This window comes from Vulpes lagopus, chromosome 1 (assembly GCF_018345385.1).
Source record: "Vulpes lagopus strain Blue_001 chromosome 1, ASM1834538v1, whole genome shotgun sequence".
NCBI classification, from domain to species: Eukaryota; Metazoa; Chordata; class Mammalia; order Carnivora; family Canidae; genus Vulpes; species Vulpes lagopus.
Genome location: NC_054824.1, coordinates 76,633,492 through 76,651,350, shown reverse-complemented (window position 1 = coordinate 76,651,350; position 17,859 = coordinate 76,633,492). Strand labels below are relative to the sequence as shown.

The 17,859-nt window shown below is 48.4% G+C and overlaps 1 protein-coding gene across 2 annotated transcripts in view; it reads right to left on the bottom strand.

Moving 5' to 3' along the window:
• The window catches only part of ITGB5 (integrin subunit beta 5), a 117,509-nt gene that overhangs the window by 68,230 nt on the left and 31,420 nt on the right, over nt 1–17,859 (bottom strand). For both annotated transcript variants that reach the window (XM_041770516.1, XM_041770603.1), the window contains 2 exons: nt 17,174–17,423; nt 7,203–7,371 (listed from right to left, as the gene is read on the bottom strand). In XM_041770516.1, the coding sequence (XP_041626450.1) occupies nt 7,203–7,371; nt 17,174–17,423 (419 nt within the window). The remainder of the gene's footprint in view (nt 1–7,202; nt 7,372–17,173; nt 17,424–17,859) is intronic.

Genomic DNA, 17,859 nt, shown 5'->3' with positions numbered 1-17,859 from the left:
TGATTGATTGACTGATTGATCGATTTTATTTATTCATGCAAGACACAGAGAGAGAAGCAGAGACACAGGCAGAGGGAGAAGCAGGCTCCGTGCAGGGAGCCCGATGCAGGACTCGATCCCAGAACTCCCAGGGTCATGCCCTAGGCCGAAGGCAGACGCTCAACCGCTGAGCTACCCAGTTGTCCCCAAAATAGTTTATTAATCAAAATAAAAAAAAAAAAAAAAGGAAAAGAAAGAAAAGCAGGAATACAGTAGGAGTATTGCAAACAGAGGAAACAGCATGTGCAAAGGGTCCTCCCTACATGAGTTAGAAATAAGGGAGTCAAGGTCACCGTGGTTGGAATGCAGAGGCCCGGGGTGGAGGTTTGGAGAGAAAGCAGGGCCAGAAGAGCCCAAGAATCAATCCGTGCCTCTTTTCCCCTTTGCCAAAGGTCATTTAAAGCACAGGGGAGCCAGCAACTTGAACTGAAACAGGGACATCCTCACCAGGCATGGTAACACAGCCCAGGGTGGAGTGAGCCTCCCACCCTCTCCCCAGGAGGGCTCTTCCCTGCCCTCATCAGCCCCGCAGGCCCAGGGGCGCGCACAGCCTCGAAGCAGGCACGGCAGCCGTGTTTTGGGGGACAGAGAGAGAGACAGAAGCTCCTGTCCCCGCCCTGGTGACAGTTCCGAGGTGTCCCTCCGTCCATCCCCAGGCCCCGTGTCAACAAGCAGCTGTCAGCAGGGCAGCCGATGCCCAAACACAGTTCACAGGCTCCGGGGAGAACGAGGAAACATCATCTCAGGGGCAAAACGGTTACAAGATTCAAAAATGCACATTAAACCACAAGCATCTGCAAAACAGAAAGCCCAGGAGAATCTTCACCACCTCCGGCAAAAACGCCACGTGGGCTTGGACACAGGGCCTGCACACCTGCCCAGGTGGCCACAGGGCAGTTCCAGACTGTCGTGGTGTGTCCCCAGACACGGAGCCAGGGGCAGAGCAAGCCCGCCAGGTGGAGCAAGGCCCGGGGTGCGGCACAATCAGCCTGCAGAAGCAGCTGGCGCAGGGCGGTGGAGAACCCAGACCGCGTGGACACGGACCCCGACAGGGAGTTCCTTAGGGGACAGGAAGGGCCGGGGACGGCTACCTGCTTCGAGCAAGTCCCTCCGTTTCCCAACTCATGCTTAAGAAAAACCACCCAAGTCTGAGGTTTGAAAGAAGTCAGCCAAACAAGTGAAGAACAAAAATTAAAAAACAAAAACAAAAACCCAGATCAGCACTGTGGGGGACACTGTGAGAGGGAGGGGGGAGGGCAGAGTGGAAACTTCTCAGAGCTGGGCCTGACCCCAGGGATGGGGAACTTCCCACCCTCCGCGGGATCCGTAGCAGCCCCCCCACCCCCGGCCTGAGGCCCCAGCCTCAACAGGAGGGCCCGACAAGCCAAATCGAGGGCTCTGAGCAGACGGGGCGGGCCCACGACGAGCCCTTTATGAAAAGTAGCCCTGGGCCGCACAACCGGATGGTGTCCGCAGCTGCCCTCTCCGATCCCACCTCCTGGCACCTTCCAGATGGGCGCTCCGAGGCCCCGGAGGTCAGTTGGTCGGCGCCGAGCCCAGCGGCGTGGACGAGGCTCAGCCTGCACAGTCAGGTCCTCCCTGCTCTGCGAGCCACGGTCTGGGCCCCCGAAGCGCCAGGCACCAGGCGACCGTCAGCGCCCGGGCTTTAGAGTCAACCAGACCCGCTGCCAGGCCTGCCCTCGCCCTTCCTACCCGTAAGTTTCCTGACTCCTGCGCCACGCGGGTCCTTCTCCGAAGGCCAGGCTCAGCCGCCGCCCGAGACGCCCTGAAGGGCTGCTGTGGCATCAGAGAGGCCCTGCGTGAATCGCTCGGAGCGTGGGTGAGGGCTGAGCCAGGGCAGCAACTGCTTTTGTTTCTAGAGGTCCCCGGAATTTGCCTTCCTGCAGAAAGTGTGGCCAGAGTGAAGCTGTCCTCCCCCCAGCAACTCTGGGGCTGTGGTCTCCATTTTCGATTAGAATGTTCTCATCAACAAAGGCATAAAGGGACCCAACCCACGCCACAGACTATTTAACTCAGCCTGTAAACTTACTTTGTTTGCTTTGAGACTGACTCATCCACCTATTTCTGGGAGGAGATACAATGCTTTAAAAATTTAACAAACAGGGACGCCTGGGTGGCTTGCAGTTTAGCATCTGCCTTCAGCTCAGGGCGTGATCCTGGAGTCCCAGGATCGAGCTCCGTGTCAGGCTTCCTGCATGGAGCCTGCTTCTCCCTCTGCCTGTGTCTCTGCCTCTCTCTCTGCCTCTCTCATGAATAAATAAAATCTTTAAAAAAAAATTTAACAAACAATGCAAAATTAGGGAATCAATATTCAACCAAAGTCTGCCTGAAGGATGTGGAGGATAAATGTTGGGGTGCTAGAAGGTGAAGCCAAAAGGGGAATGTGCTGGGTCACCCAGATCTTACTTTCTGTCTGACTGGAGAAAGCAGCCCCTAGAACCTTCTGCGGCCAGGATGCACCCAGCCAAGCTCAAGTTCGCAGGTCACTTCTTTAACCATGAACAACAACAAAGTGGTGACGGGCAACCTGGAATGCAGAGCTCCTTGGCCACCCCACCCCTGTCTTGCCAGGCCAAGGGCAGGCCCAGTTCAGGGAGAAGGGGAAGCAGCCCCAGTCCCAGTCCGACCCACTCATCACATTTCTATCTACACAATTTCAGAATAAACAACCTAGAGTCAACTTCTACAGAGTCCTGGGGGAGCAATACAAGTGGTAATGGGGAAATTATTATTCTAACCAACAAAGGCTGGAGGATAGATTTCTAGGTAAAGATAAGAAACTAAGGGCAGTTTGCATTCCTTTTTATGCAACCTAGCCGGACAGAATGCATTGGGGAAAAAATGCCTGCATTGAGGGCAGAGGCGTCCCTCAGCTGTGGGCGCCTTTCAAGGGGCCTCTCGCAGTAGTGTGACTGGCTGGGAGAAAAGACTTGTCCTCTTAGAATCAGGGTCCTTATCCTAAATGGGAAAGTTTCCTTCTTTTTGCAAAGAACAGCTTTCCAAGAAATATAAAGGGGGCTGTGGAGGTGGGATTAAGGTCAGGCATGTGAACATTCCATACCCCTAAATCCCACAAGCTGATAACAGTCTATCCCAAGAAAACCCGGGGGAGAATGGAAGCAGAACAAAGCTTCCCCTATGAGCCGCTCAAGCCTGCTATCAGCTCACCGCCAAGGGCTCGGGGTCACTCTCTGCTGTGGGGGCGGGAGGGTGAGGGACACAGCTGCCCAGCCAGCTCTAGCCTCTGTGACCCTGCTCTCCCAGCACAGCTCACAGGCCTGCAGGTGCTGTCATGCTTGGTTTTCGGGATTAAGTGGAAGGGCCTTTAATCTGCAACAATGAGGAGGCAGCAAAAAACTTGGCAAACAGAGCCAGAAATGCTCAGGACTCAAAAAAAAAAAAAAAAAAAAAAAAAAAAAAAAAAAAACCAAACCACAAATCCCTCTCAAAATCAAATTATCTTTAAAAATCTAATATCTCTTTTTAAAATATCTGGGATTATAAAAAAGATATCTGGGATTTGCTTCAAATAACGGGAGAGAGAGTGATGAACACAAATGAAACAGGATCGGCTAGGAGCTGATGACTGTCAAAGATGAAAAGAGTACATGGGTTTAATTCCATTGTTCTCTCTACTTTTGTACGTTTGAGATGCTTCGTTCTAACTTAAAAAAAAAATCGTACAAACGCATCGTGAAAATGTAGGTAAACGTAAAATTTACAAAACAGCAAAGAAAATGAAAACCACACATAGTCCTATAACCAGCGACAGCAACTGTTAATGTTGCGTTCTCTTTGCTTCCCATCTTTTCCACATTCTTCTTTTGTCTGTAACCTAGCATCATCTGTTTGACCACTTCCTCTCCGTTGCTCTTACTTTATCTTAAGAATTATTCACAAACCAGGGATCCCTGGGTGGCACAGTGGTTTGGCGCCTGCCTTTGGCCCAGGGCGCGATCCTGGAGACCCAGGATTGAATCCCATGTCGGGCTCCCGGTGCATGGAGCCTGCTTCTCCCTCTGCCTGTGTCTCTGCCTCTCTCTCTCTCTCTGTGACTATCATAAATAAATAAAAAAATTCAAAAAAAATATTTAAAAGAATTATTCACAAGCCTCTACATGTCCTTTAAGGGTGTGATTGTTACATAGTCTTTCCTCAAAGCGTAAGCCGAAACCTACTTCCAATATCCGGCTTCTGTAAGTAAGGGTGTGGCGAACCAGGAAGGAAGGCATTTCTTCTTTGGGTGATTCCAAGTACGAAAGAAATTTCTGGATATGTCTCCAAACAGAAACACACGTGAAAAGGAATAGTAAGGGAGAAAGAAGCTGCTGGCTCCCAGACTCCATGCTTCCAAGCACTTGTTAACGTTCTAGGTACTTGCTGATTGCAAAGGCCATGGAGGGAGGGAATGCCAGCAGACACAGGACAGAAACATACCCATGAAGTACCTCTCAGGCAACAGGAATTCCCACACCAGATCAGGCTATGAATTCAAGCAATCTGTCAGCATCTCTGAAATGCTCAAGTCTTGAAATACGAAGTTTCCAGAGGGAAGAAGATTTGCATGGGCCTGGGGTGGTAAAGGAAGGCTCTGCAGGCACCAGAGTGGATCCGGCGGCGTCTCGGAGACCACTGCGCCTCCAGCATCCAATCATGCCACTCCAACTACGCTAACAGGATTAATATAACAAGGCGTTGCTTCTCCTGTCACTGAGTTCTTTCCCCCAAGCTTTCAAGAGGATTTCCTCCCCGCAAAAAAAAGAAAATCCACCGAATTCTCAAGATGGGGCCTTGGGAGGGATCTTGTTTTCCCTGCACTATCTGTCCCCGCCAAGAAGCAGATTTGACAGCATATCTGTGAAGACGATGCCTCATACCATCAATGCCTGAATGCCAGTCAAAAATATAATTTTTCATTCTGAAGCCAATCCACAAGTGGTCCATCTTGTGACAGCTCTCTGTAATGACGGAGAGCGGACCACATCCTAGCCACATTGCGCCTGGCCTTCCTGGACTCCTACAGAGCACCGGGGGCCTCTGAAGCCATCCGTGTGGCTCTGGCCAGCAGCTGCAAAGGTCACGCTGCAGCCGTCCTGGATAGGGAGCCACGGGAGACCTTCTCCAGCAGTGGCCCCCAGGACATAGCAAATGACAACAGACAGCAGGAGACTGCACTTTCTTCCCATTTTTCCTTCCTTTTATCCCTCCCTGCCTACCATTTAAACTTTTTATTTCAGAAGGGACAACTGTGGCCCTTTTAGCACTTGGTCAAGATTGAGTGGAGAAAAAGTGAGTCTGTGACACACTGAACACACGCTCTCGGAGGTCAGAAACTATGTACGTGGACAACTAAGTGCTTACCACTTAGTACATGAATAGGAGCTTCTCCAAACTGAGTTCCAGTCCCCTTTCCCAGCCCTCCCCCCAAACATGGGAGACCCAATGACTGCCCTCAAATCCAAGAAAGCGTGATCATTTATACTTGCTCTATGATAACCACTATGGAAGGATCATAAAAGTGTATGTTGGGATAGCAAATTCACGAGTGAGTGCCTTCAAAATCTTCTGTGGTGGTTTTGACAGTAGAAAATTAGTTGAAGAATAAGTTATGACTTAACAATTGCTGGGGGAGGACATGGAGACAAAGGAACTCTCCTGCACTGCTGGTGGGGATAGAAATTGGTGCAGCCAGGAATCACAGGAAGGTTCCTCAAAAAATTAAAAATAGGGATGTCTGGGTGGCTCAGCAGTTCAGCGTCTACCTTTGGCCCAGGGCGTGATCCCGGGTGCAGGGATCAAGCCCTACAACAGGCTCCCGGCATGGAGCCTGCTTCTCCTTCTGCCTGTGTCTCTGCCTCTCTCTCTGTGTCTCTCATAAATAAATAAATAAAATCTTTTTTAAAAAAAATTAAAAATATAAATACATGATCCAGTCATTCCACTCACTACTGGGTATTTACCCGAAGAAAATGAAAACCCTTGAAATGATCTATGCACCCCTATGTTTACTGCAGTGTTATTTATGATAGCCAAGGTATGAGAGCAACTCAAATGTCTATCAGTAGATGAATAAAGAAAGATATACACACACACATACGAAATGGAGTATTATTCAGCTATAAAAAAAGAATAAGATCTTGCCATTTGCAACAACATGGATGGACCTAGAGGGTATTACGCCAAGTGAAATAAATCAGAGAAAGACACCTTATGATTTCACTTACATGGAACCTAAAAATCAAAACAAATGAACGAACAAACAGAAAGCAGAAACAGATCCATAAATACAGAGAACAAACTAATGGTTGCCGAATGGGAGGTTGGGAGGGCGGGATGGGGGGCGGGCAAAATGGGTGCAGAGAAGAGGGAGATGCAGGCTTCCAGTTCTGGAAGGAATAACTTCGAGGGATGAAAGGTCCAGTGTAGGGAATACAGTCAATGGTTCAGTGACAGTGTGGTGTGGCGGTGGACGGCGGCTGCACTTGCGATGAGCACAGCATAATACATACGCTATCGAATCACTACGTTGCACACGTGAAATTAATGTGGCATCATGTGTCCACTATACTTCAATTACGGAAAAAAAGAAGTTATTACCAACATTCCATTTATATATTTCACTGAGACTGGAACCTCTCAGAGCATGAGTTCATTTCTGACCTAAGTCTACGTCCTCCCTATGGATTCATAGATCACGGAGAAGCTGGAGAAAAACAAACAAATAGAAATGCAACCTAAGATGACACGCAATTCTCTTCTTCAGCCAGATTCCCTAATACAGCAATCTTTAAGATTTACGAAAATTGGGCCAGCAAGCTCAACAAGCTTCTATGCACAGGGCTTGAACTTGGCCTTTTTCCCCTGAAAAGCAGCAAAAGGGCCTAACACACAAACAGAGAACAGCTGTCCTCTGGCAGAGACCGTATCCACTGCACACAGCCACACCCTGACACAGGGACGCACCAGCTCTGAGCCATCACTGAGCCCCAGCTGATGTGACTGCTGTAGATTCCCCACGGGTCCCTGAGCTCACCCTCTGACGTAAGAATGGACAGGAACCACATGCCGGAGTGGCTCAAAATCGGCCGTCTCCTACGGGCAGTGTCAAAGCCCGCCCACACGGAGGGATGAAACCAGGTTACCTTGCAGACAGCTGCCTGGAGGACGGCGTCAAAGCCCCCCTCGGGTGCGTCGCGGTTCCGGGACACCCTCTGTTTGCGAACCTCCTCATTGAAGCTGTCCACTCTGTCGGTAAGAGGCAGCAGATGGCGGAAGCCAAAGGAGGGGACGCAGTTTGGGAATAATTTGTACCTGGAGAGAAAGAAGAGAAGAGTCACTTTGCATCACTGTAGGTGAATCTTAAACAACCAAGTACTCTGTGTGTTCACTGAGGGCCTCAAGCAGCACCCGTCAGTATGTTCCAGCACCTACTGTGTGCCCCTGGGACAGCACCTACTGTGTGCCCCTGGGACAGGCACGGTTTCTCCTTGGAGCGCCCAAAGAGGAAACAACACAGTTCTTATTCTACAGACGTCAAGGCCTCAGGCACAGGCAAGGTAGTATGTCCAGGCTGTAAGGGGACGGAATGAAAAATGGTTCAAAAAAAGTAGAGATAATGGTGGGCCACTGTGGTCGGAGGAAGACGTCCTGGAGGAGCCCTGGCATGGGCCTTGAGAGGTGCGAGCTGCCCAGTGGCTCGGGCGCCACGGCCTAGCAGCACAGCAGGGAAGGCTCTTGTGGGCTGAGGAAGGGGGTCGATATCGAGTGGGAGCAGCCTGAACAGAGCTACCCTGAGAAACCAGCTTCCCGCAGCAACTCTGCTGCCGCCGTGTGCCAAAAGGTCACATAATCCCGTTGCGCCAAGCCACTCACGGATCCTCGTGTGCCAGGACGTTCTGGCACGTGAGCAAATGTTAAAGGAACAGGAATGAAAACATTCTTTCTGCTTCTTCATTCCTTTTACAAATATTGCCATGATAAACGACCAGTTCTCCTAAATGCAGCAGAAGTTCGAAAACCAACCATCTTCGAATGGAAAATTCGATCTGGTGATTTGGGAAGGGGCAAGTATTGCACCTCAAAGGCAGGTTAGTGCTGCCTCTTTCTCCTGTGATACTGGATGACCTCATCTTCAGTCAGTAGGAGAGCTCCCACACGGCCCCATACCTGGAGGAAGTCAGATCCCAATTATGGATCTAGGAGTCTCAGCTTGACATGTGGCCACGGACACAGGAAGAGAGGCCTTACATTGTTTCACAAATGCCTTCTCCAGGTGAGGGGGGAGAGGGTCCTAGCCGCAGAGAAGCACATGTGCAAGAGCCCTGTGGCAGGAGAGCATGTGGGGAGCCGAGGACAGGATGGCCCTGAGGCCAGAGAGTGGAAGTGAGGGTGAGGACGGGCCAACAGGAGGCCAGGAAGGCACACGGACAGACTGCGCAGTTGGAGGCCATGTTAGGGAAGCCTCTCTTTCAGAATGAAAAATGAAAGAAAAAAAAACAATGCACTAAAGGAGAGGCACGGAGGGAAGGCTTTATAACCCAATTTAAGCGGCGTACGTGGGAAGGGAAACAGGCTTAGCAACTACTGGGGATCCTGCCTAACTGCTGCCAGGGCAGGTCTGGACAGGCTCCTTTTCCCTAAATGAGAGGCAACCTCTAGTTTCTACGAGGCCATTCCACTCTCCCTGGGGACCTCCAGTGCCTGCTTCATCCACCTGTTACCACGACAAACCGGTTCTGGACAGAGTCCACCCCACTGCCCTAAAGGCCCTGCTCTCTCTGGACAGGGGGCAGGAGCTACATGCTTTCTCCATCTGTCCGCCTTCCCTTTGTTTCACTCCCTCCTTCTTCCCCAAATCTTTACCCACACCTTGTGCTTGGACAGGACAGACTTTTGCATGACCCAGGCCACCCAAACGTTTTATTCCCGTCTCATTTTGCCATGAAGAAAAGGTCACGGAAATTATACTCCCGGCCGGAAGGAGCTGAGGTCCCATCGGTAGTTATTTGACAAGCCGACAGGTGCAGGAGGAAGTAAATATACACCAGCTCCCTTCCCCCAAGCCACCACATCTCTCTGTGCCGTGCTGGTCCGCGATTTAGGACTCCAGGCGGCTGTGTGTTGTCAGAGTTGATCGGGTGGGTTGAGGAAAGGGAGGAAGAGGAACAGAGGAGCAGCTGTCCTTCAGTGAGAAAGCCGGAGAAGCTGTGAAAGGCTCACCAGTATTAGCTCGGCATTTTCCACCTTTTCCCTTTCATTCCTGCCAACAGCATTGAGTAGATATATTTCTAATTGGAGAAGTACTATTTATTAAACAGTCAGGCACTAAAAAATATGTTTGCCAGAGAAGCCTTCACGGCAGAGAAATTACTATAACCAAATCTCTTAGTGTGAAGAAAAAGGCTTTGTCACGCAGATCCCGTTGGTTGTCACAATGTCCTGGGCACCTGGAGGGGCTCAGTGGTTCGGTGCCTGCCTTCGGCTCAGGTTGTGACCCCAGGGTCCCAGGATCAAGTCTCACATCAGGCTCCCTGCATGGAGCCTGCTTCTCCCTCTGCCTGTGTCTCTGCCTCTCTCTGTCTCTCATGAATAAATAAGTAAAATCTTAAAAAAAAAAATTATGATGTCCTCTGCGACTGTTATTTAATTTAACTTATTTAAGTAAACTGAAGGTCTGGGTCTGTAAACTGAAGGTTTGGGGGTCTAAGGCCAAGGAAGGCTCCATCTCCTACCCTGCATCTGTCCATAGAGCCCCGTTTAGTGACATGTATGGGGAGTTACTAAATTAAGGATTATGAACCAAGAAGATAAAAAATATATATTATGCTTAACTTGCCTCGGGGAGCATGTACATATGAAAAGTGATTACAATTTAAAGATGCCAGATTCAGACAAATCCAGAAAATAATCCAGGGCTTCAGGACAATATTAATGGATGAGCTGATGTGGAAAGACCTATCCCCCTTACTCGAAACATTTAGACCTGCTAAATAATACAAAATTTTTTCAAAATGTTAATATTGACGTTTAGCAGGGAAATCCCAGGTGCCAGAAATGAAGAAAAAGAATCGTTCAACAAACGAGCACGCTTACGAGACTAGGTGGGCCTGGAGCAAGAGCTCATGCCAAAGAGCTTCTGGATGTATCCCGAGCGGATGCAAGGGCTGGGGGCAGGAGTTTAACAGGGATGGATAAGGCACTGGAACAGAGCTCTCTGCACAAAGCTGAGCACACAAAGAGCTGCCCTGCCCCCAAATCAAAGATAAAAATTCCAGCCTGGGAAAGAAGCAAGAAAGCTCCATTCCAGGCCCAGAGCGAGATGAATCACCCATAAAAATTGTAAACTCCAGGTCTAAGCAAGCCAGAATTCACTATTTTATGGTGAAGGAACCCCTCAACTGAGAAATGAACAGGAGAACTAATCCCATAGAAACTCAGGGGGTCCTGGCAGCGGCAAACATACAACCACCCTGCAAGGACGCAGACAGGCCAGCATGCCTGGGGCTGTGATCCTTGCACGGAAAATCACCTCCGACGAAGAGGAGCTAATGACAAAGTTACAGACCCCGTAAGAAACAAACTACCGTGAAGGAATGTCCACAAATGCAACCAACTAAATGATCTGCAGTTCAAGAAACAGAGATAAGAGAATGATTTAAAGTACTGCAAAACTAGGATATTGAAGACATTAAAGGGGAGGAAAGAATAGATACCAAAGCCAGAACAGGATATTATTAGAAGGAAAAAAGTCAGAAGGCTCTGGAAAAAAAAAAAAAAAGTATAAAAAAAATAGAAGTTTGGAAAAGAATCAAATAACAAATAGTGAAATTTAAAACTGAAACTTCAGTATACGGATGAAACAACTGAAGAACAAAATAGTAAACTAGAAGAAATTTCCTATTTATGGAAATTAGCGTTAGAAAATGAAGGGGAGATGAAAAGAGAAAAATGCCTGAAAAATTTCAAGAATAAAGATGTATTCTCAAAAAAAAAAAAGATGTATTCTCAGGCTAAGCAAGCAGACCAGATTCTGAGCAACGTAAATAAAAGTAAATTCAGCCCAGACACACTGAAATGCATATCATTATAGAATATGAAAAGCACAGGAAAATATTAAAAGCCACCAGAGACAAGGCAAGCCATTAGACGGACAGCAGACTTCACATCAGCCATAAGATACTCCAGAAGACAACAACATCGTACCATCAAGGTGGTGAAGGAATACTATGTCCCCTTGGAAGAAATACAGGAAGGGTAAGAAAAAACATAAATGATGAAGGATGAAATGTATTATCCCTCTTGTACAAGTTTTTCATGTCTATTTCCATTTGTGTGCGTGCAGCGAGAACATTTAAGACCTACTCTCTTAACAGTTTCCAAGTATACAAGTATACGCTCCAAGTCATCACCGTGCTGTGCATTACATCTCCAGAACACACTCATCTTATAACTGGAAGTCTGTACCTTTTGACCAACCTTTTCCCCATTTCTCCCACCTCCCAGCCCCCAAGCCCCAGCAACCTACCAGTCTACTACTGTGTCTCTGTGAATTTGGCTTTTTTAGATTGCACAAATAAATGTGACATGACGTGATATATATATATATTTATATTTTTTTTTTAGAAAGAGAAAGCACGAGCGAGCACAGGAGGGGGAAGAAGGAGAGAGAGGTTTTTTTTTTTAATTTCATTTATTTATTCATGGGAGACACAGATAGAGAGGCAGAGACGTAGGCAGAGGGAGAAGCGGGCTCCATGCACCGGGAGCCCGATGCGGGACTCGATCCTGGGACTCCAGGACCATACCCTGGGCCAAAGGCAGGCGCCAAACCGCTGAGCCACCCAGGGATCCCAGGAGAGAGAGTCTTAAGCAGACTCCACACTGAGCCCGATGCGGGATTCAATCCCACCACCCCAAAATCACAACCTGAGTTGAAACCAAGAGTCATACGCTCAAATGACTGCACCACCCAGGCACCCAGAGACGTGACATGTATTTTAACAACAAGCTACCTCCAGCAGAAGAAAGTATGTTCAGGACCAAAGATAACATGCTGCATTTAATCCTTCAAATCCTGTATCAGTGAACACCACCTGACTTTCCCCCATGACACTCTTCCTGTTACTCAGAATAGCAATTAAACAGTTCTTTATTGGGACTTCATTAAGATAAAAGCTTCTGCACAGCAAAAGAAAAGAGTCAGCAAAAACCAAAAGACAACCTACAGAATGGGAGAAGATATTTGCAAAAGACACGCCAGATAAAGGGCTAGTATCCAAAATCTGTAAAGAACTTACCAAACCCAATACCCAAAGAATAAATAATCCAATCAAGAAATGGGCAGAGGACACGAACAGACATTTCTCCAAAGAAGACGTACAAATGGCCAACAGACACATGAAAAAATGCTCAACGTCACTCGGCATCAGGGAAATACAAATCAAAGCCACAATGAGCTACCACTTCACACCGGTCAGAATGGCTACAATTAAAAAAGTCGGGAAATGACAGATGTTGGTGAGGATGTGGAGAAAGGGGAACCCTGTCCTGCACTGTTGGTGGGAATGCAAGCTGGTGCAGCCACTCTGTATGGAGGTTCCTTAAAAAGTTGAAAATAGAGCTACCCTGTGTTTCAGCGATTGCACTACTATTTACCCCAAAGATACAAACGTAGTGATCTGAGGGGTACCTGCACCCCAAAGTTCAGAGCAGCAATGTCCACAATAGCCAGACTATGGAACGAGCCCAGATGTCGATCAACAGATGAATGAATAAGCAAGAAGTGGTGTATATATACACAATGGGATACTCCTCAGCTATCAAAAAACCTGAAATCTTGCATTTGCAATGATATGGATGGAACTAGAGGATATTATGCTAAAGGAAATAAGTCAACCAGAGAAAGACAATTATCATATGATCTCACTCAGATGTGATTTACGAAACAAAACAGAGGATCATAGGGGAAGAGAGGGAAAATTAAAGCAAGACAAAATCAGAGGGGGAGACAAACTATAAGAGAGTCTTAATCACAGGAAACAAACTGAAGGTCCTTGAAGGGGACAGGGTGGGAGATAGGGTAACTGGGTGATGGACAGTAAGGAGGGCACGTGATGGGATGAGCACTGGGTGTTATATAAGACTGATGAGTCACTGACCTCTACCTCTGAAACCAATAATACATTACATGTTAATTAATTGAATTTAAATTTTAAAAACTTACAATGAGAAAAAAAAAAAACAATTCTTTAATCAGATGATTAAATTATGCTATGCCTTTTTTCTTATTATGGCAGCCCTGGTACTCCTTACCAGGTACTACTTTCAGTTCTGGCATTTCTAGCACATTCTAAGGTAGGAAAGGATGAGTCTAGAATTTTGATCCTTTGGCAGAAATATCTGGAGCAGGAGGAGGGACAAACCTCAGGAAAGCCCACGAAAAGCCAGCTCTCTCTTCTCCGAGGGGTCCTGCCCAGGTGGTCAAGCCACTCCTCCTGACCCCATCTTCCCAAAACTCCCTGGGGGTCACAGCTGTTTCCACTCCCACGGGGGAGAAAAGCCCAAACCAAGATGCCACTGGAGCTTGAGAAGAGCGCTGTGACTTCTCTGCACGCTAGAAGGAAGGAACAAGATGAAGGAAAAGAACAGACGAGGATCACAGACCATGTGCCCGGAGCCAGGGATGAAAGGCAGGCAAGTGAAGCGGGTCAGGCGTCACACGAGAGAGTGGTGGCAGCGACGGCGGCCAAGGCTAGGTACAAGCCCAGCTCCGCCAGACGTCCTCCTCATTCTAGAAAACCTGCAAATCTTGGTTCTTCTTCTTCTTTTTTTTTAAGATTTTATTAATTTATTTTATTTTTTTGGGGGGGTGTATTGATTTATGGTAGTCACACAGAGAGAGAGACAGAGACACAGGCAGAGGGAGAAGCAGGCTCCATGCACTGGGAGCCCGACGTGGGATTCGATCCCGGGTCTCCAGAATCGCACTCTGGGCCAAAGGCAGGCGCCAAACCGCTGCGCAACCCAGGGATCCCTTATTAATTTATTTTAAAGAAAGAGCGCGAGCAGGGGGAGGAGCAGAGAGAAGGAGAAGCAGACTCTACACTGAGCAGGGCTCCATCTCACGACCTGAGCTGAAATCAAGAGTCCAGATGTTCAACCAACTGAACTGCCCAGGTGCCCCCATCCTTGGTCAAATCTTCTAGTATTTTTAAATGCAGGTAACTAATATGCAATGCCATTAAAATTTAGAAAAGCAAACCAAGCACACACAGGCCGGATCAGACCCAGGAAGAGCCACCTTTCGCCGTTCTCCCCAGGAGCAGTGGGGACCTCCGAGACCTAGGGCACCACACCCGCTCGCCACTGCCTGGCCCTGGGGAGGTAAACCCCAGCCTGTCTCACTGAGCCGCAGAGGGACCCCCAGACGTGGCACCCAGCTTGGAGGAGAGATTTGCCTAACTTAGCCCTGATGCTTCCTTCGAAACACCCATTCTTCACTAGATTTCCTGTCCCGCGGGTCTTTCAGAGTGCCTGTGCTCACTGTGAGGACTGTCACTGTCTACAACCGGGTCTGCCTTCTAGGGCTCAGAGAAGGACTCTGGAAAAGTGGTGGGTGATAGCCTTGAATATTTGGATGCTGAGCTCCCAGAGCCAATCCTTCATCCTCTCCGGGCTTTCAGTCTAGCATATCTTACAGTCATGGTCCTTGGAGAAATGACTGTGGAGACACACCCTGTCCGTCTGGAGACAGGACTCAATCAGAGGGCAGGGGTGAAAAAGCAGCAGACAGGATCATGATTCTTGATGAACCGAAGAAAGTTTTGGCTAAGATGCTGTTACACCAGGTAAGAAGCAAAACTCCAATAATAGGACACTTGGCACCGAGACTCAGTTGAAGGGGCCTTGGAGACAGGACCAGAGTGATAGTGGGACCAGCAGGACCAGTAGCCACCTGTGGCCAGGAGGAAGCGAAACCCAGCAAATGGTGACGCCGGGCCTTTTCACAGTTAAAGAACTTAGAATCATTTTTGTCCTTAAACCTCTTTCTTGTTTTTTTTTATTTTCCTACCATTGGGTCAGTTCCCAAACGGTAAGGGAAGATCTAGAGGAGCTTCAAGGAGAATATACAGAGGATCTGGGAAGATTAAGGAGGACATACATGGCCACCATAAAAACACCACCGCGTCCCAAACACCCAGCCCAACCCAGGGCTGGATGCTGTTGAGGCTGCTGAAGATGAGCTGAGGAGCTGGGCAGGTTTGTGGGCTTAGAAACAGCGCTCTTCCTCCCTGGCGGCAGCCAAGTGACCCAGGAATCAAAAATGCCACCATAAAGTGAAAGGGCCTGGATCTGAGTCCCCTGCCAAGGGAAGCAGCTCAACCCTCAACAGATTTTATACAAGTAAGATATAAGCTCTGATGGTGCTGAGCCACCGAGATTGGGGGACTGTGACAGTAGCATGGGCCTAACATCGTCCTTAGGCAAAGCACCTTGAGGATGGGCTTGGTTTGGGGACGGGTCTTACCTTCTAACTGGACTCTGGGAAAGCATCTGTGCTGTTGTGTGATTTTGGATGGGGGAAAAGCAAGCACCGTGTCACTGGGAATGCAAACTCTGAAAGCAGTTTGTCTGGATTCTTGCCCCAAGGCTGCCCCTTACTAGTTGTGTCATCTCGGATAAGCTGTGTAAAGTGTCGGTTTCCTCATCTGGCAAGGCTCACGGCTACCGTAGAGACCTCAAAAGACTGTCATGGGATTCCAATGAGATAATCCATATGGTGCAAGGCATTTCGTACAGTGCCGACACTTGGTAAGAACCTAAGTCTTGGGAACACCTGGGTGGCTCGGCGGTTGAGTATCTGCCTTTGGCTCAGGGCGTGTTTCTGGAGACCCAGGGTCGAGTCCCACATCGGGCTCCCTGCAGGGAGCCTGCTTCTCCCTCTGCCTGAGTCTCTGCCTTTGTTTCTCATGAATAAATAAATAAAATCTTTAAAAAAATGAACCTAAGGCTTAGCTGTTTCTTACCTAGTAACTCTCCTGGGGCCTGATATTCCAAAGCCTGACTAATATTGAATGTAGAGATGAGGAAGAAAGAGTTGGAAGTTACCACTCATTGTCACAAACATTTATGGGAACATTTGCAAGACTGGAAAGAAACCAGCCCTACAGAGGTTGCCTTAGGGAAGCTGGAGGCTATGACCCCTCACACACACACCCCAACAAGTACACGATGGCAGAGTCCTGTTCACCAACCCTGCTTCCTCTTCTTCCGGGGCACAGCTAACCTAGTTTCCAGCCTCCTTGTGAGGACTCTGTTGGTTGATAAAACGCAGGAGCCGAAGAGGCCAAGGCCACTAAATCCTGGCCCCTCAGCTCCTCCTATGAGCCATCATCCGGACGCAATGACCATAAAAACCACATGTGGAAGATGAAGAAGTAGAGGGTGGACAGAGCCTGGGTCCTTGAGCCCCTGCTTGGAAGACAGGTGGCCACTGACCAGGAGCTTCATCTAGATTTAGAGGAACAGGAACTAAACTTCCATCATGACATACTTTTGGATTTGTGTGCTGTGGCAGTTAGATATTCCTGCTCTCTGATAATCTGTCAAATATTTTCTGATTCAAGTACCTGACTTACAGTGGGGGGGAGAAAGTCGTACCTTGAAAACACAGATTTCCATTTCATTTTGTCAAGGTAAGTTTGTGTAAATACAAAAACAACCAATAATACGCTTGTCCGCTTGTCCCCAAGGACCTCGGTCACCCTACACAAGGGCAAAGTCTACATTGTCCCGCCCTCCCGCTCCCTCCCGGAACGTCTGGGCGTTCACTTCCTGACAACATGGTCTTAATGTAGAAAACAGTGCTGAGTGTCAGACAGGCAGGAAAACAAATGAGCTCCGATCATCATAGCTCCCTACAGCCTTGCAACAGCTCATGCCCTCACACGTAGCGGCAGGGGGACGGAACTGGGTCATCACCGATCACACTACACACAAAGTCTGCTCCGGCCCTGCCCCCCAAATACGCCTTCCCCTTTCTGTGGGCGACGTTTTCTTGCTACTCCATTCTCCCGCCCTTAAATACCCAACAGAAGGACTCTTGGTCACTCACCCGATGCACGGATTGGTCTGGTACCTTGGCGCTGTGTAGGAGAAAGGGGAGATGTTCTTGTCTACAAAAGACCCAAACCCCAACCGAAAGTTGCTGGTGAGCTTCCCCATCTCCTCAGCGAGTTTGGTACCCAGGTTCCGGATGTTGTCCAAGTCGTCCTTCATGGACAGGGAGAGGTCCATCAGGTAGTACAAGTCCACGGGATAATCCTCCACCTGTCGAACCTGCAGCTGGAAAGTAGTCTTGTCACCTGTGCCAACAGAGAGGCCGTATACAGGAGGTCATCCAACCTGCTGGGGGCTGAAGGGATGGATTTCACTTTCAATGCTGGGCCCCTCTTGCCGTTTTTTTTTTTTTTTTTTTTTTTTTTTTAGTGCCTTTTGGCAGAGGTATTTTTTTCTGGGAAGTACAGTAACTGAAGGGAACGTGGTGCTGAGGGGGACGTTATAGGTTCTCCTTCCAAATACTTAGCTCAGGTTTTTAAGGGGACTCTTTAACAACTCGTCTCCCCAGTGGTATTCTGATGGGAGTGTGACCAGGAGGAGACTGGAGGGGGGGAAATGAAATAGAAAAGAGGGAATAAACAAAAGGAGATATGTGCATGAGTAAGAACTGAGGTGGGAAGAAAGAGGAACAAGGCGGTGAGACACACAGTTACTTAAAATACCCCTTAAAAGGGCAAAAAT